At 34.6% G+C, this 24381-nt stretch overlaps 1 protein-coding gene across 1 annotated transcript in view; it reads left to right on the plus strand.

The window, feature by feature from the left end:
• The window catches only part of LOC149798639 (acyl-coenzyme A thioesterase 9, mitochondrial-like), an 81104-nt gene that overhangs the window by 10604 nt on the left and 46119 nt on the right, over window positions 1-24381 (plus strand). Inside the window, exons 4-7 of the mRNA XM_089957473.1 lie at window positions 2184-2386; window positions 6473-6565; window positions 12079-12182; window positions 21232-21305. Of these exons, the coding sequence (XP_089813599.1) occupies window positions 2184-2386; window positions 6473-6565; window positions 12079-12182; window positions 21232-21305 (474 nt within the window). The remainder of the gene's footprint in view (window positions 1-2183; window positions 2387-6472; window positions 6566-12078; window positions 12183-21231; window positions 21306-24381) is intronic.

Here is a 24381-nt window from a genome sequence, read left to right on the forward strand (position 1 = left end):
CGATTTATAAATCTTGCTTTCTCAACCAAGTTGTACTGAGTGTACTAGTGTATTAATCAATGACACAAACCTTTTGTAATGTTTCATATATTGCCTTTTTTTCCTCAGGTAATGTTACAGACTCCATGTTTACCGCAGTTTTAACTGAGCACATTGTATTACTAAATGTGTATGAATTTAAATGTAAAACTGTATGATGGTAATTATTCTGCTTCATTTTATTTCATGCTAAAAACCTGTGGATTATTGCCTTTTTTAGAGGTTAATATTCAGAATTATATCCTTCCAAGAGGTTGTTCTCCTTGGTCTTAATCTGTTCAGGAAGGAATCCCATCCCCTGGGTAAAATACTGGATGTTGTCCTCTGAAAAAGGCAATATTGATGTATAATGGGACATTTCATTGTTTATTGGTTAAAACAAGATTTATGCTATATACACGTTATACAACATGGCGTAAAAAAAGATGATTTATTGTTGTTGTTGTTGTCGTGTTTAACGCCATTTTTCAGCACTCAATAGGCTATGCATGGCGGCCAGTATTAATGGTGGAGGAAGAACCCGGGAAAACCCTGGAAAGAACCACTGACCTACGAGAAGCTACTGGCAAGCTTTCTCACATACCCACATTGGCCGAATCCTAGACTCGAACCCATGCAGATAAAGATGATAATTGAGGTACTTGATAGACATAGTATACATAAGTCTCTGTACTTTACATAAGAAACTGAAGAGTCTTAAATAAGGCATTTCATTGATCAGAATATATTGTAATTTAAAAGGTATAAATTGGCTTTTGAGTCTCAGAATCAGATGTATGTAATACTCTCAATGTCATATTGTGTCATAAAGAAAACAATATACCATATATTGTTAAGTATATTTAATTTGTATTATTTGCTGGCTTTTCTTAAAGATTATATGTTATATACATCTGTATTTGTACTTGACCTTGTTTAAAATCAGGATTGCTGTGTACCTGAATAGGGACATTTATTTTGTAAACAATATAATAAATGGCTAAACATTTCCCTATGATTGTGTTAAATATTCAGATCAATATTAATGTAAACCTGTATATCTGAATTTGAGTTAAAAGATACAGACTTGATTCTGACCACAGAATCTTCAAGAATGGAAAATTCCATTAAGTGAAAGAATATTTCAAGAAAATATTAATTGCGACCTAAGTCAAGTGGAGAGGTACATACTCTTGTTTATCTAAACATTCCTTATTCTGGCCTTAACACCTGAAGCAGAATCATTTTTATTGTTGTGTTCAGTTTTTCATTTGGTTGAATTAATTTATTCCAATTATTATGCCCTGGAATTACAAAATGCTCAATAATATTCTTGGACTGCAACATTAATTTGGAATTATAGTGAATTCAAAACAAGGACATTTTTAATTTATAGTTTTGTGATATATCAAAAGACTCTTAGCACATGGCCACACTCCATGCCACTGGCACTTTAGCACCTTTAAGACTACAGAACATCAACACATTAAATTTTTGGAACTTATTTGGAATACCACTGGAATTTAATTGCAACTCGATACATTTAAAGTTGTGATAGAACTTTTAGGACTATTTGGGATTTTAAAATTTAAAATTTTAAAGTTCGTTTTAAATTTTCACTTAGTATTCTTGGGAAATACCTTTTTTGTTGAACTTTACAATTTTGTTTAGTTTTTTCTCTTTTCTGTTACTTAGCTAAAGATATAGAGTTGTAACAATATACTCACTTATATGTCGAGTGCAACTGCAAATGACAGAGATCCGGATCTGCCAGCACATTATTTAATTGCAGATCTAGGTATTTCCATTTTTCAATTGGACTCAACTTATAAGTGAACATATATGGTACTTGTTGACTCGAATAACACAACAGATGAATACAAGTGATTGTCACCCATATTCATACCAAAATCAGTTATACACATTTTTACTTAGAGATCTATTTCTATTCCAACTTTATTTATACCACATAAAAAAGTACTGACAGTCTAACTAATGTTTAATTTTTTTTTTTTAAAACAATCTTCATGATGTTGACAGCATGGTGTGATGTTCAGTTAGTTCCCTTGGAAAGTTTTGCTACCTCTTTTAGCCTTTTGCCCTAGTTTTGCCTCTTGCTGTCATTAAAACTTCTGATATTTTAATGTCTTAACTCTTTAATTCAGGTCCTCGGCCCCTGGAAGTATGATGGCTGCTACATCCACTGACAACTTTGAAAACATACAGCTGCAAAAAAGAAACATGCAGGACAGTTATAGAGAGGCTACGATTCCTGTGGGGTCAGATCCCATGGTTCGGGAAAAATACATAAACTTTTATCGTGGGATCCGATTTGGACGAATTCTCGAGGATTTGGACACATTTGCAGGTTTTGAAGTTTTTTGCCTCTAATTCACACATAAATATAAACAGCAGAATATGTTGCCATGGCAGAATCTACACTGTCTGGGTCCAGACTGTTTGCATTGACCCTTATTATTCGGTACATAATGCCACAGTAGATCAGTCTCTAGGCTATTTGCATAGACCCATTGTTGGCATAAAGTGCAAGTGTAGATCTGGGACTAGGCTGTTGCACTTTTTTTGTATGGTTCATAATGTTAGTGCTGGTCTAAATCTTGGCTGTTTTTATAAGGTACATAATGTGACAGCAAATCTGGGTTATGGTTGATTGTTTAAACCCTTGTTGTCTGGCACATAATGTGACAGCAAATCAGGGTCTAGGTTGATTGTTTAGACCCTTGTTGTCTGGCACATAATGTGACAGCAAATCTGGGTCCAGGTTGATTCTTTAGACCCATGTTGTCTGGCACATAATGTGACAGCAAATCTGGGTCCAGGTTGAATGTTTAGATCCTTGTTGTCTGGCACATAATGTGACAGCAAATCTGGGTCCATGTTGTTTGTTTAGACCCTTGTTGTCTGGCACATAATGTGACACCAAATCTGGGTCCAGGTTGAATGTTTAGATCCTTGTTGTCTGGCACATTATGTGACAGCAAATCTGGGTCCATGTTGTTTGTTTAGACCCTTGTTGTCTGGCACATAATCCCACAGCAGATCATCTTGATCAATATTGTCTGCATAAACCTTTATTTGTCTGGCACATAATGCAGCAGCAGATGTGGGTCTGTTTAGTTCGTATAGACCCTTATTTTCTGTCAACAATGCAAATCTAGATCAGGGTCTTGGGTATTGATTTAAATCCTTATTGTCTGGCACATAATGCCACAGCATATTCAGGTCTTGGCTGTTTGCAATGACCTTGATTGTCTGGTACAAAATGGCACAGCAGGTCTGGGTCTTGGCTGTTTGCAGGAAGCCTGGGTGACCGAGTGGTCAAAGACACTTGCCTCTACAGATCACTCACACATTTTATCTTTGGCTGCATAAGTTTAAGTCTTGGCTAAACCAGCATGGGTATGTGAGAAAGCTTGCAAGCAGCTGAATATTGTGTGTAGCCACATAAAATTAGCTTTGAGTACTGTGAGTAGTCACAAGGATAACCTTCAGTGTTTTGTATAGTTACAAGGTAAGCCTGAATATGTATTTCAGTTATTACTGGTACTTCCTCTGTAGGAAATATGATTTAAATATGATTGCTTATGAAATGTTAAAGTGCTTAAGATTTTTTAAAATAGTATGTTTTCTTCCTACTTTAGGGTTCAAACAGTTGAATGATACAAAACAAGTTATTGGTTGTACAATTACAGTAACCTCAATATAATAATATTGTAATGTGTGTTTGACAATTACAGTAACCTCAATATAATAATATTGTAATGTGTGTTTGACAATTACAGTAATCTCAATATAATAATATTGTAATGTGTGTTTGACAATTACAGTAACCTTACAATAATAATATTGTAATGTGTGTTTGACAATTACAGTAACCTTACTATAATAATATTGTAATGTGTGTTTGACAATTACAGTAACCTCAGTATAATAATATTGTAATGTGTGTTTGACAATTACAGTAACCTTACTATAATAATATTGTAATGTGTGTTTGACAATTACAGTAACCTCGATATAATAATATTGTAATGTATATTTGACAATTACAGTAACCTCAATATAATAATATTGTAATGTGTGTTGTACAGTTACAGTAGCCTCAGTATAATAATATTGTAATGTGTGTTTGACAATTACAGTAACCTTACTATAATAATATTGTAATGTGTGTTTGACAATTACAGTAACCTCGATATAATAATATTGTAATGTATATTTGACAATTACAGTAACCTCAATATAATAATATTGTAATGTGTGTTTGACAATTACAGTAATCTCAATAAAATAATATTGTAATGTGTGTTTGACAATTACAGAAACCTCAATATAATAATATTGTAATGTGTGTTTGACAATTACAGTAACCTCAATATAATAATATTGTAATGTGTGTTTGACAATCACAGAAACCTCAGTATAATAATATTGTAATGTGTGTTTGACAATTACAGTAACCTCAGTATAATGATATTGTAACGTGTGTTTGACAATTACAGAAACCTCAATATAATGATATTGTAACGTGTGTTTGACAATTACAGAAACCTCAATATAATAATATTGTAACGTGTGTTTGACAATTACAGTAACCTTACTATAATAATATTGTAATGTGTGTTTGACAATTACAGTAACCTTACTATAATAATATTGTAATGTGTGTTTGACAATTACAGTAACCTCAGTATAATAATATTGTAATGTGTGTTTGACAATTACAGTAACCTTACTATAATAATATTGTAATGTGTGTTTGACAATTACAGTAACCTCGATATAATAATATTGTAATGTATATTTGACAATTACAGTAACCTCAATATAATAATATTGTAATGTGTGTTGTACAATTACAGTAGCCTCAGTATAATAATATTGTAATGTGTGTTTGACAATTACAGTAACCTTACTATAATAATATTGTAATGTGTGTTTGACAATTACAGTAACCTCGATATAATAATATTGTAATGTATATTTGACAATTACAGTAACCTCAATATAATAATATTGTAATGTGTGTTTGACAATTACAGAAACCTCAATATAATAATATTGTAATGTGTGTTTGACAATTACAGTAACCTCAATATAATAATATTGTAATGTGTGTTTGACAATCACAGAAACCTCAGTATAATAATATTGTAATGTGTGTTTGACAATTACAGTAACCTCAGTATAATGATATTGTAACGTGTGTTTGACAATTACAGAAACCTCAATATAATAATATTGTAACGTGTGTTTGACAATTACAGAAACCTCAATATAATAATATTGTAATGTGTGTTTGACAATTACAGAAACCTCAATATAATAATATTGTAATGTGTGTTTGACAATTACAGAAACCTCAGTATAATAATATTGTAATGTGTGTTTGACAATTACAGTAACCTCAGTATAATAATATTGTAATGTGTGTTTGACAATTACAGTAACCTCAGTATAATAATATTGTAACGTGTGTTTGACAATTACAGTAACCTCAGTATAATAATATTGTAACGTGTGTTTGACAATTACAGTAACCTCGATATAATAATATTGTAATGTGTATTTGACAATTACAGTAACCTCAATATAATAATATTGTAACGTGTGTTTGACAATTACAGTAACCTCAGTATAATAATATTGTAATGTGTGTTTGACAATTACAGTAACCTCGATATAATAATATTGTAATGTATATTTGACAATTACAGTAACCTCAATATAATAATATTGTAATGTGTGTTTGACAATTACAGTAACCTCAGTATAATAATATTGTAATGTGTGTTTGACAATTACAGTAACCTCAGTATAATAATCTTGTAATGTGTTTGACAATTACAGTAACCTCAGTATAATAATATTGTAATGTGTTTGACAATTACAGTAACCTCAATATAATAATATTGTAATGTATATTTGACAATTACAGTAACCTCAATATAATAATATTGTAATGTGTGTTTGACAATTACAGTAACCTCAATATAATAATATTGTAATGTGTGTTTGACAATTACAGTAACCTCAGTATAATAATACTGTAATGTGTGTTTGACAATTGCAGTAACCTCAATATAATAATATGGCAATTATATAATTTATGGCAGGTCATAAATTTTTTATGATTGTCCAATGCTGTATACTTTTGTTTTTACTTTATCATTTTGCTTTTGCACCAGTTTTTGCTGTTATTCTAATGAAAAACATTTTTATATATTTTTATTACCTGGTCAGTGACAGAGATATGATGGTGTCATGTCAGTTTGATGCCAGAAAACATCATTACAATTTTAAATACTTGTGTGAATATTGTTTGTTTGTCCTTTACAATAAATTTTATAAAAAAAGATCACAAGCCACTGCATATTACTAATAAATGTGCATTTATTTTTATTCCTTCATTTTATCTTGTTTTATTGTACAGTTGCTATTGGTTACACACATAACCTTGACCCCAGCAGAGGAGGAAAATTGAGGACACCTATGAGCATTGTCACCGCTTTGGTAGACAGAATAGGTGAGTTGCTGTGGTAATCTCTCATAAATCTGTCTAAGTACTTTTTATTTTGCATATTTTAAATGTAATTTTGCTTGCCTTCTTGTGCTAATGCATGGTTTTTGAAAAATGTTGATACAGTACAGTTAAATGTTTTAATAGATTGGCTTTTTGTCTTTAGTTGGGTCAGAGATATATTGTTGGCAATGAAAAGTATTTTACAAATTCATAATTATAATATGCTAGGTATTGGATGTAAAATTTTCCAGTAATAATATTACAGAGGCATTTTTCATGTTAAATAAAATTATCCAAATACCAAGGATTAAAAATAGACAAATTTATAATGCAATTTGTTTAAATGAAATGCTGTTTTGAACACAGCTGTTCGCTGTCACAGCTGTTTGCTGTCACAGCTGTTGATGTCTGTTGCCAGAAGCCAAGCAGATGATAGAAAGATCTCGCCTCATCGTCAGGCAAAATATGTCAAATAGAAAAATAACATCATGGATATTTCCATATGCTTAAAACTGTAAAAAATATTCACATATATCTTGTTTGAAACTCGCAGTTTGTAATATCTGCTTATTTAAAAGATCTGAATTGTCCTTGCAGATTGAATGCAGTATTATACATACCTCTTTGAAAATCAGAATTGCCCTTATAAATTAAACACAGAATTATACACACCTCTTTGAAAATCAGAATTGCCCTTACAAATTCAACAGTATTATACAAACCTCTTTGAAAATCAGAATTGCCCTTACAAATTCAACAGTATTATACAAACCTCTTTGAAAATCAGAATTGCCCTTACAAATTAAATAGTATTATACACACACCTTTAAAAATCAGAATTGCCCTTATAAATTAAACACAGTATTATACACACCTCTTTGAAAATCAGAATTGCCCATACAAATTAAACAGAGTATTATACACACCTCTTTGAAAATCAGAATTGCTCTTATAAATTAAACACATTATTCTACACACCTCTTTCAAAATCAGAATTGCCCATACAAATTAAACACATTATTATACACACCTCTTTGAAAATCAGAATTGCCCATACAAATTAAACACAGTATTATACACACCTCTTTGAAAATCAGAATTGCCCATACAAATTAAACACAGTATTATACACACCTCTTTGAAAATTAGAATTGCCTTTATAAATTAAACACAATATTATACACATCTCTTTGAAAATCAGAATTGCCCACAGAAATTAAACAAAGCATTATACACACCTCTTTGAAAAACAGAATTGCCCATACAAATTAAACAATATACACCTCTTGAAATATCGCAATATTTATGATTAAATTTGTGTTTTTTTATGCCCACCATAAAATGGAGCATGTCCCATTATCATATGCATCATTCTGTTCCCTATCTCTTTTCTGCACAATATCTTGAGTTCTCCAACCATATACCATTGCCAAACATTGTAATTAGTATTTTGAATAAGGAAAGAGCTGATTGATGTCAGCAACTAAAGGCAAAGGTCATGTGACTCAAACAGGAGAACATTGTTCTGTACAATATCTTTAGTTCTGCATCACAGACCTGGACCAAACTTTGTGGATGGTTTGCACTTGGGGTAAGAAAGGAGTTTATTAATTTTGAATCTGAAGGTCAAATGTGAAGGTTCACTGTGACTGAAAGAAGAAAAAACACATGGGGACTAATTTTTGTTTATCGTTTGTACTTTGGGTGAGGTAAAAGCCTATTGATTTGGGGTATCAAATGTCAAAATCAGTGTCTGAAAGAGGAAAACTTGTTTCAAAACTTCAGTTCTTGACAGTGTACTTCCACCAGAATTTGTGGATGGCTTGCACTTAATGTATGGAAGCGGCCTGTAGACTGTGAGGTCAAAAGGTTAAAGGCCAAGGTTATTGTGACTCAAAGGTAAATGGGTTTTCTCCATTAACGTTTGTTCTAAAGTAATTTCCATGAACAAAATTTTTGGATGACTTGTACCTCTGTTAATAATGAAACCTATTGATTTAAGTAATATCTTTTCAAACTTCACTTAAGCATAATCATTGCCTTTAGTATTTTATAGGCCAATGTTTGTTAAGCTTTAAAGAATTTTCCATTGCTCGAGAAAGCAAGATCAACGTCTACAATTTAGAGACGTTGTCTACTTCAGAGATAAAATGTGCTATTTATTATGGATTTTGAAATGCTGAATTCAAATATAGCCGATTGGTTTCCAAGATAATTAAGATTTTACATTTTACGTTTATGTATATTGTGTAGATTGTAGAGTTTTAATCATAATTTGTAAACCTAGGTCTTTTCATGTGTTTATGGTTGCTTTATATGATAATATTTCACCTATCCTGTTTATGTAACACTTTAAAAAACAACAACAGGGTTATATAAATAAAATTTATTATGAAACAAAAGGCAACAAACGATTATATATATATATATATATATATATATATATTTATATACAAGTACATAGTTTAGTCTTTATTTGGTACCTACTTGGCGCTTCTTTGCTTGTCTCTTGTATTTATTAAATGGAGCACCTTTTGTCATTGTCCAGCAATAGTCTGCAAGCACTGATGGGCTCCATTTACCCTGATAGTGTTTCTCCATTGTTGCAATGTCCTGGTGAAATCACTCACCATGCTCATCACTCACTGCTCCGCAGTTTGCTGGAAAAAAATCTAGATGAGAGTGCAAAAAATGCATCTTTATTGACATGTTGCAGCCAAGGATTTTGTATGCCTTGAGGAGGTTTTCCACCAACACCCTGTTTGTTTCTGAAATAATTTGTTGCCACTAACTGGAAGGCTTTCCATGCTGCCTTTTCCTTGCCACACAGTGCATGGTCAAATGCACCATCTTGAAGATGTTCACGAGTCTGAGGACCAACAAAGACACCTTCTTTTATCTTAGCTTCACTTAACCTTGGACATTTCCATGGAGGTACTTGAAAGCTGCTTGTGTTTTGTCCATGGCCTTGACAGAGTTCTTCATCAGACCCATCTTGATGTGCAAGGGTGGTAACAAAACCTTCCCTGATTCAAGTGGTGTATGCTGAACACTTTTCCTCCCAGGCTCCAATGACTGTCAGAGTGGCCAATCTCTCTTGATGTAGTGGGAATCTCTAGCACGACTATCCCATTCACAGAGAAAACAGCAGTATTTTGTGTATCCAGTCTGCAGACCAAGCAAAGAGCAAGAACCTTCACATCACCCCAAAGCTGACACTCATGTTGGTCATAGTTTATGCACCTCAAAAGTTGTTTCATGTTTTCATAGGTTTCCTTCATATGGACTGCATGACCAACTGGAATTGATGGCAAAACATTGCCATTATGCATCAAATTAGATTTAAGACTCATCAATGAATCAATGAACAGTCTCCACTTATCTGGATCATGAATGATGTTGAGGGCTGCCATCACACCATCGATGTTGTTGCAGGCTACAAGATCACCTTCCATAAAGAAGAATGGGACAAGATCCTTTTGACAGTCATGGAACATGGAAACCCTAATATCATCTTCCATGATATTCCACTGCTGTAGTCTGGAGCCCAACAGCTCTGCCTTACTCTTGGATAGTTCAAAATCCCCAACAAGGTCATTCAGTTCACCTTGTGTAATGAGGTGTGGTTCAGAGGAGGAGGAGAGGAGAGAATATGAGTCATGTAACATTAATGGTTCAGGACTAGAAGTTTCATTCTCTTCCTCTTCTGACTCAAGTGAGAATGATTCTGGTGCATCAGGAACCAGCAGTCCTTCTCCATGGGGTACTGTGCATATAGCTGATGGAATGTTTGGATAATGCACAGTCCACTTTTTCTACTTTGACACACCTTTCCCAGCTGGAGGCACCATGCAGAAGTAACAAATTCTGTTATGATCTGTTGGTTCGCTCCAAATCATTGGCACTGCAAAAGGCATAGATTTCCTTTTCCTGTTCAACCACTGGCAAAGATTTGTTGCATAAGTGTTGGTGTTGCAGCATATGTGTGGGGTCCACCTCTTGTCCTGATCTCCATTTTTGCAGCCAAAATAAAGGTGAAAGACTTTTTAACCATAGTGGTTATACTGTGCTTTTGTGATGCAAACATTGTTCACTACCAACATAGCAGAAGTTATCTGCATTGTTCACACAAGTATGAGGCATCTCAGCTCACTTTGGCTAAACAGAAATGTATCCCTTTGCAAAATCAAACACTGACTAATAAGACAGCACAATACTTTGTGATTTCTAAAGCTGATATAGGGCAATTTGTTCAGCAGAGTGATGTAAGCTTAGTTATGATTGCATCATCCATGACTTCTAGGAATAACATGATGCAAGTCATAGATGTATGATGCAATACCAGCTTCATATTGCATCATTCATTATTTTGCCTAAAATGCAAGTACTGTCCAAACCCAGTCATAGATTTATTCATGGATCCAGCCAAAGATGTATTTTAGTCATTTCTGGTTTAAATTGAGATCCCTTCCCTTTTAACTCACTTATACTCCGCCATTCCAAAGTCAAGGATCGTATATACTGACACAATATCATATCTTTAAAACTAGAGCCAATCAACAATTTTAAGCATCATTTTCATTCTCAGTGACCCAGAATTAGTAAAGTTTGACTACATTTATTTCGGAAGCATTCTGACTGTAGACCATTGTTATTTGTCTGTCCATCCTCTTCATCAGGACTGTAACTCTTACAACGGTGAAACTATTTAGAACTTTTACATCATGATATTATGGTGTGTACACACAAGAAAAGGGTCACTGTGGCCTACATTCTAAATTATTTTCAATATTTCCTAAAATGGTTACATTTTTAATACCTTTTAACTTGCAAACTTTCCATTTGCAACTGTGACCCATTTTCCACAGTCTGGATTGTAGTATTACATAAATATGTTTTGACCTAGTTTTACACAAACAGAACTCACCCATAGAAGTTCATTACAGACTTATGCCATCAGGTTGCTAATGTTTAACCTATATGTGTTCACTAATGGGGTCTAACTTGTCTTGCTATGCATGATTCCAAACCAAACATTAGTAAGGTCATGATAATCTATGCCATTTAAGAAGATTTGTGGACTGTCTCTTTAGATTGTAATTTAAAAGAAATACAGTCAGGCTTGACTCTGTTGACCTCTCCAGGGACCATCTCAAAGGAATAAGTTATGAACATATGGTCTTTTTATTTAGGTAAAATATTTACTGACTTGTGTATTAATAAGACCTAAGGAACTTGTCGGTCCTTATATTCAGGTGGCCACTATAGCAGGCTTTGCTATAACTGTTTTGGAATAACAATAATCCAAAAGTTTTTCAGCAACCTGGATAAAAAAAAATTGCACTCTTAAACTTGCACAGATTTTGGGTTTACATCCATCCCTCTTGTATTAGCAATGATCAGAATCAAACAATATCTGTACTTAAAATATTAATAATGACCTTGTTTCTTCTGCAGTCCTAGGTGAGATGAAAAAGGTATGAGAAAACATTGTTCTTTTTGCCATTTTTTTCTAGATCTGAACATGGAGGGAATTGATGCAAACCAGGACATTAAGATGTCAGGTCATGTGACATGGGCTGGTAAAAGCTCCATGGAAATCACCATGGATTTAAACCAGGTAAAAACAATGAAAATAGTGGTGTCATACTTATAGTATATCAGATTTGTGTTTTATACAAGAATTGTTTTCATAAAACTAAACAAAGAAAATTTATTTTTAATGTATAATTACACAAAGATAGGTTATAGTTTCTCAATCCAGTTAATTCTTTTTTGATTTTAACATTTTTATGATTTTAGTAAAAATCAAATGTTAATTGACCATGAAATTTTTTTTTACAGAAAGGGAGATTTTTTTTCTCTCTTCATATTAACAGTTTCCCATTTCATTAAAATTTGTTATATTTGTTATATTTGTACAATTATTATATTTATTGCCAGAAAAGAAAAAAAATTCATGAATGAATGCCAGAAGTTGTGAAAATATTTTCAAAAATGTAAATAGCTTTATGTTAAAGAATGATTTTGACCAGTATAATTTTTTACTATCACATTGTAGACTTTCATAATTACTTTCACTGAAATCAATGTCTGCCATTTTTGGGTCATCCTCCCATACTTGCTGAGTGTATTTACTTCCACACTATGAAGTTGTTTTATGTTAGCTTGATTAAGAAAATTGTTGACCCAAAGTTTAAAGAATTTACTTTTTTTACATTTATCTTTTACTTTTAAATTTTTTAATGTATTTACATTTTTTCTTCTATCTACAGGAGTTCATGTTTCCATTTTATTTGGAATAATTTATCTTCCTAAGGATATTAGCATGTAAATATTTTACCTGTAAATTAGCATGTAAATATTTTACCTGTAAATTAGCATGTAAATAATTTACCTGTAAATTAGCATGTAAATATTTTACCTGTAAATTTTAGAACATAATTTTAACTGGTGTGATATAGTTAGCACTGTACTGATGTGCTGTTAAAACCTAAATATACATGAGTACATACATGCATGTATAAATATATACATAATGGGTCTGTCATTTAATGCTTAATGTCTATACAGGGCAGAGAGAGAGAGAGAGAGAGATGTACATGTGTGTGTGGCATGTGTGTGCACATATGTGTGTTTTGTACGTGTGTGTATGTATGTATGTGTATTTTGTGTGTGTACACATGTGTGTTTTGTGTGTGTATATATGTGTGTGCAATGATATACATCAGATTTGCTGGAAGTGAAATGTTTTGTTTTTTATTTTATTCAGACAAGCTATACCTAAAATATTACATGGAAGGGACAGAAGGAGAGAATTATAATGGTCTAAATAAAGTTGTATTCTTGGTGTATTAAATTTGGTTTTGCAATGACAGTTTGCAATAAGATTTAGAACATTACATTGGATTTTTGTCACAATAGAACATATAATGTAATACTTTAAAAGGGAATTGTTTCTGATTAACACACATGCACACACACACATCTTTTCATTTTATAATAATTTATTTGTGCAAGTCAGGACCCTTTTCACTGAGGTGATTATTATAAATTCATACCAAGGCTATCTACCTCTTTGTGACAATATATTTCACTTTTGTTGGCAAAATAAAGCAAATATTTTCTTTTCATTTAAGGTTTAAATATGAAACTGCTCTCACAGTTGTTTTGCATAAATTAATTGTCTTGTAATGAGTGAATAAACATAAGACAATAAGTTGTACATTTTGTATTTACTTATCAAGTTCTTTTTTCCATGTACTTAACTGTAAATTGCAGCATGCCATTTGTATTGTTTAAGAGATTTTCATTAAGCCACACTAGTCGGAGGTTTTATCAAAGCCACACTAATCAGGAGGTTTTATTAAAGCCACACTAGTCAGGAGGTTTTATTAAAGCCACACTAATCAGGAGGTTTTATTAAGCCACACAAATCAGGAGGTTTTATTAAAGCCACACTAATCAGGAGGTTTTATTAAAGCCACACTAGCCAGGAGGTTTTATTAAACCACACTAATCAGGAGGTTTTATTAAAGCCACACTAATCAGGAGGTTTTATCAAAGCCACACTAATCAGGAGGTTTTGTTAAAGCCACACCAATCAGGAGGTTTTATTAAAGCCACACTAATCAGGAGGTTTTATTAAAGCCACACTAATCAGGAGGTTTTATTAAAGCCACACTAATCAGGAGGTTTTATTAAAGCCACACTAGTCAGGAGGTTTTATTAAACCACACTAATCAGGAGGTTTTATTAAAGCCACACAAATCAGGAGGTTTTATTAAAGCCACACTAATCAGGACGTTTTATTAAAGCCACACTAATCAGGAGGTTTTATTAAAACCACACTAATCAGGGGATAAGAAAATGAAGTTACTAGCATTAACATTATATATATATTAGGTTGGCACTAAAGGTTTGAAAACATGGAGCCCAAAAGTAGTAAGGTATTTTAATTAAATTGAAAAAGAAGACAAATGGCAATTTTAGTGTCTTGTAGTACTAATATATTATTTATTACACAGAAAAATGAAATAAAACAATATTTGTTTTCATTGAAACACATATTATTGTTTGTTTTGACAATTATGCACCGCTAGATTGATCAACAGTATATTGTTCTGGCTAATGATAAACTCCTAGGATTACCCAATAGTGGGACCGGGTTTTTCTGTGGCACCACCTATTGGAAAGATAACTGGCTATGATCCCTCATTGATGACCTATATTCCAGGGGAGATAAATCTACATAGATCTGAAATTTACCTAGAGTAATGTTTGATCTACTGGGTCCTTTATTTGTTTATGTCTTGGTTGAATGTCATTTCATACATGATATATATGTGTCATTATATCTTAACAAACTTCGATGTAAAACTTCACATAGTGATAATTGTTTTGAATCATTATTTAGCTAGAGGTCTGTACAGAACTCACTAGTTGATTTCCACATTAATGAAATTTGTTCCATTCTGGATGCAGTTATCCAATTTGGTTCCAGGCTTGGTCTGCTGCCTCTTAATTTTTGTTTCAATCATACCTCACTTTTTGACCACTCTGGTGGCCTAGTGGTTAGAGTGTCTGACTCAGATGTGGGAGGTCATAGGTTCGATCCCCGGCTGAGTCATACCAAAGACTTACAAAAATGGTACTAACCGTTGCCTCGCTTGGCGCTCAGCATTAAGAGTTAGTGTTAGGACTGGTCGGCCTGGTGTCAGGATAATGTGACTGGATGGGACATCATGCTACATGTCTGCGGCATGATGCCCCAGAGCTGGACATCACTATAAACTACCACACTGCAGACATTGTAGTAATATGACTGAAAAATTGTTTTAAGCTACGTTAAAAATCTAAATCACACATTCATCACATACTTCATTTTAGTGGAAAGGATGTTAGAGTAATAGATTTTACTCAAGCTTGGATATCAACAAAAACACATACAACAGCCTTGTGCAATGCTAGGATTCTAAGCTTGGATGTGACATCATTGCATAACCAAACATGAAAATGAGTGAACTGATAAAATCTAATAACCATGTATTTTATGTAGTTTCTTCTGAACTAATCTATAGGTAAACATAATTAGGATCCTTTTCAGCATTACTGTGAAAGGAACCATGCAGTCTTCAAGTTAACTAATTAAAACCAAATAATAGTTAGCATTTTCGATCAACGCAAATTAATGAGAAAATATCAAAGATGTGATTTCGTAAATTTTCCATTTGAACCTGTATTGCCCTAATTATACATTTTTTTCATAGCAGTAAAACATGACCTCTCACCATTGCCTTGCTTACCTCTTCTGGCAAGTATGTCCCCTCATTCAAGCTCATAATTCCAACCTCCCATTTGATACATTGTTCTAAAAATCTAGGACAAAGAGTCCAGAACCAGTTTGACTAACATGTCGTAGGTTATGTGGTGTGTTCTTCCTCTCTTCCCTGAATGCTTATATGGTTAAGTTATATGAATATTGCATGTTTTAATATTTTTTTAGGTATTTTATTTGAAATTTCCATGTTTTTTTAAGTGATTATCTAATTAGTCCTTACAAAGTTTGTTCATATTATTTGCTCTCTTGTTAGTTTTGGGCAGTAGTATTGTGCCATTCTAATCATCAGTTTTCTTTTGCGTTCTTCACTTTTCCTATACCTGAAGGTAAGGTACGTATTTCCACCTGTGTTGTTCTGGAATTCATTTAGCACTTGCATTGGCAGTATTACTTTATATTCTTGACATGCTGAGGTAGGTATCACTACCTGTTCATGGTTACAAATTTAAGTTCCCTTTCTTCATCAATTGGGAATTTGTTAAATTAATAAAAACTTGTTTTGGCACTAAAATCTTTCTTACATTTAAATAATTGTATTATGCTGTTTTATCAGTATATTTGTGATAATCAAATCATTTAAGCAGTAGTGTTTTAAATTCTTGGATTTAATCAATTTATTGCAGGCAATTTTAGAACAATGCTACCTTAACTTCTTGCATTAAATAAATTTACTACACTGCTTCTGATAGGCAGCTCAAGGTTAATTAAGTACATACTTAGGCAGCTCAAGGTTAATTAAGTACATGCTTAGGGCAGCTCAAGGTTAGTTAAGTACATGCTTAGGCAGCTCAAGGTTAATTAAGTACATGCTTAGGCAACTCAAGGTTAATTAAGTACATGCTTAGGCAGCTCAAGGTTAATTAAGTACATGCTTAGGTAGCTCAAGGTTAATTAAGTACATGCTTAGGCAGCTCAAGGTTAATTGTTATGTTAAATAAAAGTGTTGTATAATTTTGGCAGCATAATTTTGACATTGTATTATTTGCATGCTATATTCACTTTCAGAGGTGCTAGCTTCAAAAGTTCATATTTTTCTCTCAAGAATGTGTAATAATGTAGGTAAATAGGTCCCATGAAAGGGCTGAGAAGAAGACTAGGGTATGAGATCTTCCACTTCATTTGAATAAAATAATAATAATAATAATAATAAATATAAGGCCCTGGGATCCCTGATGGTGGTGCCAATGCAGTTTATGCAGGATGGGTTTCAGAATAGGGTCCTTCCCAAGGGAGGAAAATATAAGAGTGAGAGTAAGTCATACTCCTTAGCTAGGGAAGAGCAGCACCCATTCAAAGCCCATGAGAGCATGTTATGGCCCTTGGCTAGATGTAAGCAGCACCCTCCTGATGTAGGGGAACAATGCCATGAATGGCTCTGCAGACTTTCATAATACTGAATAAGTGTACTCCAAATTGTTTGGATGATTTAATAAGTTTCAAAGACCATACATATCATTTTAGATATTCAAATATTTTAGATGTCCCAAGGATCAAAACATCAACGTTGGGCAAAAAAATCTGTTAGATATGCAGCTGCCACTCTATTGAATGAACTACCAAACCACTCTATTGAATGAACTACCAAACCACTCTATTGAATGAGCTACCAAACCACTCTATTGAATGAACTACCAAACCACTATATTGAATGAACTACCAAACCACTCTATTGAATAAACTACTAAACTACTCTATTGAATGAACTAACAAACCACTCTATTAAATGAACTACCAAACCACTCTTTTGAATGAACTACCAACCCACTCTATTGAATGAACTACCAAACCACTCTAAGTACTGAGCTAGCAAACCACTCTATTGAATGAACTACCAAACCACTCTATAGAATGAACAACCAAACCACTTTAGAGAGCAGTCAAACTAATTCTTTTAGATCTTTAATTCTATCCTGGCACAGTAAAGACTAAATGAAATATCTGTAAAATAATACTTTCTCCCACACACTCCCTGATGACTGCTAATGTTTGTTGTTTATCTGTCCTTGTCTTATGTACTAATAAAGTGCTCTACCATGGGCTCCTTTCTTTTTAAGTAAGGCACAAGCTGCATGCTTTTTCAGTTCTAATTAAGTACTTCTGCATTTATTTTAACTTTCAGTTCTGACCAGTAGTTTTGAGTTTTTAATAAAACTAAATTGTGTTTTTTTTTTTAGTTTATCATAGATACTAAATTCACTTTTACTTAGTGCCTTTTAAAATTCTTGGCTTACTCATGTCTTGAGTAATGCATTGTGTTTTTTGCCTGTAAATATATTTATGTATTATGTTGTGTTTGGGTGTCATGCTAATCATGCTTGCTGTAATGCCTCATTTGCTTTATGTAATATGTCTTGCTAATCATGCTTGATGTAATGCTTCATTTGTTTTATGTAATATGTCTTGCTAATCATGCCTGCTGTAATGCTTCATTTGTTTTATGTATGATGTCTTGCTAATCATGCTTGCTGTAATGCCTCAGTTGTTTTATGTAAGATGTCTTGCTAATCATGCTTGCTGTAATGCCTCAGTTGTTTTATGTAAGATGTCTTGCTAATCCTGCGTACTGTAATGCCTCATTTGTTTTATGTAATAGGTCTTGCTAATCATGCGTGCTGTAATTCCTCATTTGTTTTATGTAATAGGTCTTGCTAATCATGCTTGCTGTAATGCCTCATTTGTTTTATGTATGATGTCTTGCTAATCATGCATGCTGTAATGCCTCATTTGTTTTATGTATGATGTCTTACTAATCATGCATGCTGTAATGCCTCATTTGTTTTATGTAATATGTCTTGCTAATCATGCATGCTGTAATGCCTCATTTGTTTTATGTAAGATGTCTTGCTAATCATGCATGCTGTAATGCCTCATTTGTTTTATGTAAGATGTCTTGCTAATCATGCGTGCTGTAATGCCTCAGTTGTTTTATGTAATATGTCTTGCTAATCATGCGTGCTGTAATTCCTCATTTGTTTTATGTAATATGTCTTGCTAATCATGCTTGCTGTAATGCCTCATTTGTTTTATGTATGATGTCTTGCTAATCATGCGTGCTGTAATGCCTCATTTGTTTTATGTAAGATGCCTTGCTTATCATTCTTGCTGTAATGTCTCATTTGTTTTATGTAATATGTCCAGCTAATCATGTTTGCTGTAATGCCCATTTGTTTTGTGTAAGATGTCTTGCTAATCATGCTTGCTGTAATGCCTCATTTCTTTTATGTAATGTTGGTAAGGAGCTCATTAGAGCTTAATATGTTGCATTCTTGTTTTTAAATCATGCTGATGTTAAATAGTTCATGTCTGGTATTGTCTTGTCTTGTCTTGTCTTGAGCTGTACCCTCTGGACAGTGAATCATGAATACTGTATAGGAAGGAGCAGCACCCTTTTAAGAGTGAGTCTTACCCCCATATTGGGATGAGCAGCACTCTCAAGAGTGAGTCTTACCCCCCATATTGGAATGAGCAACACCCTCTCAAGATTGAGTCTTACCCCCCCCCCCATATTGGGATGAGTAGCACCCTCTCAAGGCCATTTGCTTGGTGAAGGTGACAAGCAGATCAGACCTCCCTTGTTAGAAGGTTGATGTGATCAAGCTCTGTAAGTTCTGAGAAAGTATTCTTCATCAGAGTTGCCAGACAGGTCTTTAACCCTCCTTGAAGTGATCAGAATGTTCGAGGAAGTTGGTGGGCTCATCCCCCTTTTCTAAGCAAATGAAGGGAGGCCCTAGGGTTCCAACCCTCTTCTGTCAAGCATCCCTCTTTCTGGGATTCTCATGGGTGCATGGCTAGGCATCTTTTCATATGTTTGGTCAAGCAAAATGGAAGATAAGTGGATCAGATCTATAATAGATAATGTCCACTTGTTTCAGTAAAGAGAAGATCCCCCTCTGGCAAGAACCCCCATTCTTTTTCACCAGTCAAATCTGGTTTAGTTAAAGGAAGAGGGAATACCCTTCTGCAAAGAGTGCAGTCAAGAGGGTGACCAATAACAAGTTTCAGGTTTCAGGCTTTCTGCTCCCCGATTTTTCTGGCATCCATAAAATGCACAATGTTTGGGCTTATCATTGCTTTTTCTGCCTTAAACACATTTCTTCAGGAGGAACCATTTAAAATAGAATACAGCCTCAGTCAGAAATGCCATAAGGCCTGGCAGCTGTGAAGTCTCCATCAATCTTCTAGACTTGTACTAATAACCTCTCAATTTTTCCTTCTCAAATGAAATACCTCCAGTTTTACCTGGACTGATATGTTTTCAATTTCATGCTTTTTTATATCACTTCAGACTAGGACAACAATATTGGCTGGCCTATATCTATCCCTCATAGGGACCTTGAACTGCACAGTGGACCTGGTTCCCCTTGGAAGACGGGGCTTGGAGCCTTTCCTTCTGGCAAATTGAAAACTGCACAGGGACCCCTGGCAACATGGATTTCTCCACTGTGGACCAATCTAGTCTGGTTTCTGACAGGAGTCCCAATGCCTATGAACCCCGCTCCTGTCTGTTCGCATACACATCAGATTTAGTTTGGGGTGCTCACTTGGAGCCAGAAGGACTAGTTCTTTAGGCTTCATGGTCCTGGGAAGAAGCTACCCTCCACATGAACAATTTGGAAATGAGGGAAGAAGTTTTAGCCCCCAGAGGGTTGTGTCAACCAGGTAAGGAATCATTGTGCAATGGTCCCACATCAGTGGTAGCATATCTCATTCAACAGGTACTCACATATTCCTTCTCTTTATGTGGAGGTTAGGAACACCCTTTGCTGGACAACCTTGGAAGGGATTACCATCTGATTTTGTCATATTCCTGGCAAAAAAATAGTTTGGCAGTCTGTCTGAGAGAGGCAAGGTTGTCTCATGGAACAGTCACTGCACCAGTCTGAAGCAGAGCTCCAGTTCAGCCATCAACCTCCCTATGAACTGGAAAATTCACTGTCACTTGTGTTTTTCCATCCTCCCACCCCAATCCGATGGTTCAAATGTAGTCTTTATCCAGGTGAAGATGAAGAGTATCACACATGAACATATGACATGGTAGTGAGACTGGTTCTGGGTTTTTTGTTTTTATAGATTTCTAGAATGTTGTATGTAATGGGAGGATGGAATCGTGAGCTTGGATGTGGGAACTTGTGTCCCAGTAGACATAATCATGGCAATAATGACAGGTAAGTATTATATTAGTAAAATTAGTTTTAACAAAAAAAACTACATCTCCATTTTATTTCTGTATTTCTTCTCTTGTCACACTTGATGATGATAATCATAATTCCTTTGAAATTTGAATCTTAATATAAATATTATAAATTACAATCTTTGTTTATTCATCTAGGAAATCAACAACTGTTGGACAAAAATGATTCAAGCCAAATTTGTAATGGTTGCAAGGAGTCCAGTTACAAAAGGGTTTGTATAGAAAGTTTTAAAATGCCTCTGTACACTTACTTATGTAAACCCATTGTTTGATACTTACCTCTCAAAAATTAACCTAGTTTTAATCCTGGTTTATGTTTTTAATCATCATTTCACCATTTGAAGTTGGTGTAATTTTGCTGTTTTTAATAGCATTGTTCCTGAATTGTTTTCATTAGCTTTTGTATAGTTTCTTGGTTTTAGAGTAGTTGAAATCTATATATCATACATTGTGAGTGTGACATTTCACTGGTGACAGCTGTATTTGGTAGAAAACTTGTTAGATTCAGCTATTAGAGACTCACCTGACTGAGGAAGGACAACTCACCTTCTTCTGGAGTGGCCAGCTGCATCTAAAACCCTCAGTCCCTCCACACGTAAACATCAAGGTTCATTTGATGAGAACACTGCTGCAGTACAGAGACATCTGAATAAGAAATATTGGCTACTGAAGGCCTGCTTTGAAGACAACACTTTGTCATCTAAGAAGGTTGCCTTCAGTGGCATCAAGAGGACTCTCCAATGCAGAATCAGAGAGCTGCAAGACTCGTGGCTGAACTATAATTACAGATGAGATTCAGTCCTACATGTTGATGAATGAAATGAAGAACTTCTGTGATGCTTTGATGACAATCTGTGGGCCACAGTTATCAGTACTGAATGCTGACAACACCACACTGCTCACTGACAAAGGAAAACTAATTAACACTTGAACAACATCCTCAGACAACAGTCATCTATCAGCGAGGTGGCATCTGATTGACTGCCCCAAGTGGAATTCAGCATATCACTTGCTGATCCTCCACTGCTGACTGAAACTGCAGTCAAATGGCAAAGCACCTGGAACAGAGACTGTTCGGGCAGAAGTACCTAATTGGGACTGAAAAAGCTTGAGGGTCACACATGGCACAGAAACTGACTGAACCCTTTTCAGTTAATGTTGATTCAAACAAATTTTGCCTATGAGTGCAAGGTCGCATCTGTCATTCTATCCATCATCCACTTGTACAAGTGGAATGGCAACAGACAATCCTGCAACAACCATCAGGGTATCTCCTTGCTGTCAGTAGCTGACAAAATCCTTGCCAGAATTCAGCTGAATTGCCTATATGCATCATATCAATAAGGGGTCCTGCCTGAGAGTCAGTGTGGCTTCATTAAAGGAGAAGGGACCATAGGCATGGTGTTTGCAGTTCATGAACTACAAGATAAGTGTTAAGAACAGAATTTCAACCTGATCTGACAAAAGTCTTTGACACAGTCAGCCTTGAGGGTCATTGGAAGAGTATGTGAAAATTTTGTTGCCTGGGTAAATTCATAATGATGGTTTGACAGTTCCTTGATGGCATACTTGTTCATGTTGCAGATGAAAGTGGGTCATCATTGGAGTCAGTTAAGGATGTGTGTTGGTCCCAGCCTTATGCAGCATGATTTTCTCTGCTATTTTCACTGATACCTGCCATAGATTTACTTCAGATACCAGGCTGATGGCAAGCTCTTCAATCTGAGGACACTACAGGCCAAGAGAAAGTTACCGGTACATGAAATGACTGTTGGTGATATCCTATTTGCTGATGACTGTTGGTGATATCCTATTTGCTGATGACTGTTGGTGATATCCTGTTTGCTGATGACTGTTGGTGATATCCTATTTGCTGATGACTGTTGGTGATATCCTATTTGCTGATGACTGTTCTCTGGATGCCTAATCTGCATCTGACTTGCAATACAGTATGGACCATTTCTCGTCAGCTTGTGACAATTTCAATCTCACTAAAAGTATCACGAAGACAGAGCTGATGCACCAACTTATATATCAGAAACACCTTACACAGAGCTACCATCACAGTAAATGGCCAAACCCTCCTGGAAATGGACAAAATTCACCTGCCTTGGCAGCACAGTCATGTGCACATTGATGATAAAACCAATGCCAAAATTGCTAAAGCATTTGCTGACTTTGGCAGAATGTGAGGGAGCACAGAGGCATCAGTCTAAAAACAAAACTAAAGTTCAACAAAGTCACTGTGTTGCTGACCCAGCTGGACACTTGCAAAACCTGGATGGTGTACAGACACTATGCCAAGAAGCTGAACCATTTTAAATTGATGAGAACAAGATAGCATGACAGGGTTCCAGACACTGAGGTTCTCACATGGTCAGGCATTCCAAGTGTCCACACTTTGCTGATGAAATCAGTTAAGATGGGCAGGCCACATCACCAGGATGACAGAAGAGTGACTACAAGAACATTTATGGGAAGCTGAATGAAGGAAAGCAATCTCAGAAGAATTGCTTCAATGATTCCCTCAGGTCCTCCATGAAACTCTTCGACATTGACCCTGAATCATGGGAAGATCTCACACAGAATCACTCCAGCTTGCACCATCTCATCCATAAAGACTTTAAACTGAGGAGAATTGCATTACAGAAGCACAGCAGTGTAAATTTTGAATTTGCAGCACTTCCTCTATTTATCAAGCAAACCAAAGTGGCATCCATTAGAATTATGAATGATAATCCAAGATGTTTAAATATTCTTTATAATTCATAATGTTCATATGCCAAATTCTTCTTCATGTTTCTTCAACATAGGTTGTGGCACAGATTCAAACTCTCTTATCAGAATAATTTTACGGATAGATCAATTCTACAAAGTTTAGCTGGTTGTTCTGACATCTTGACATGCGAATGAAGACAAATGACAGACAGTCATGGCTACTTAAATACATGGAATAATTTTATGGATAGATCAATTCTACAAAGTTTAGCTGGTTGTTCTGACATCTTGACATGTGAATGAAGACAAATGACAGACAGTCATGGCTACTTAAATACATGGAATAATTTTTCTCCTTTGAAAATCTGACTTTTGTAATAGTTTTGTCAGATTCATTAAAGCATCAAAAGCAAGGCTAATTGCCTGGTATTTCATTTTTTAAAACCCCAGGGTATTTAATTTAAAATATAAATAAACAAAACATGTTTTATGAATCAAATAAATAGCATCAATCACAGGCAGATAAGCATAGTCTTTCTTTAGCCTTTTATCATTTCGATAGTATTCATT

The sequence above is a fragment of the Sinohyriopsis cumingii genome, chromosome 5, assembly GCF_028554795.1.
Source record: "Sinohyriopsis cumingii isolate HCF-2022 chromosome 5, ASM2855479v2, whole genome shotgun sequence".
Lineage (NCBI taxonomy): Eukaryota > Metazoa > Mollusca > Bivalvia > Unionida > Unionidae > Sinohyriopsis > Sinohyriopsis cumingii.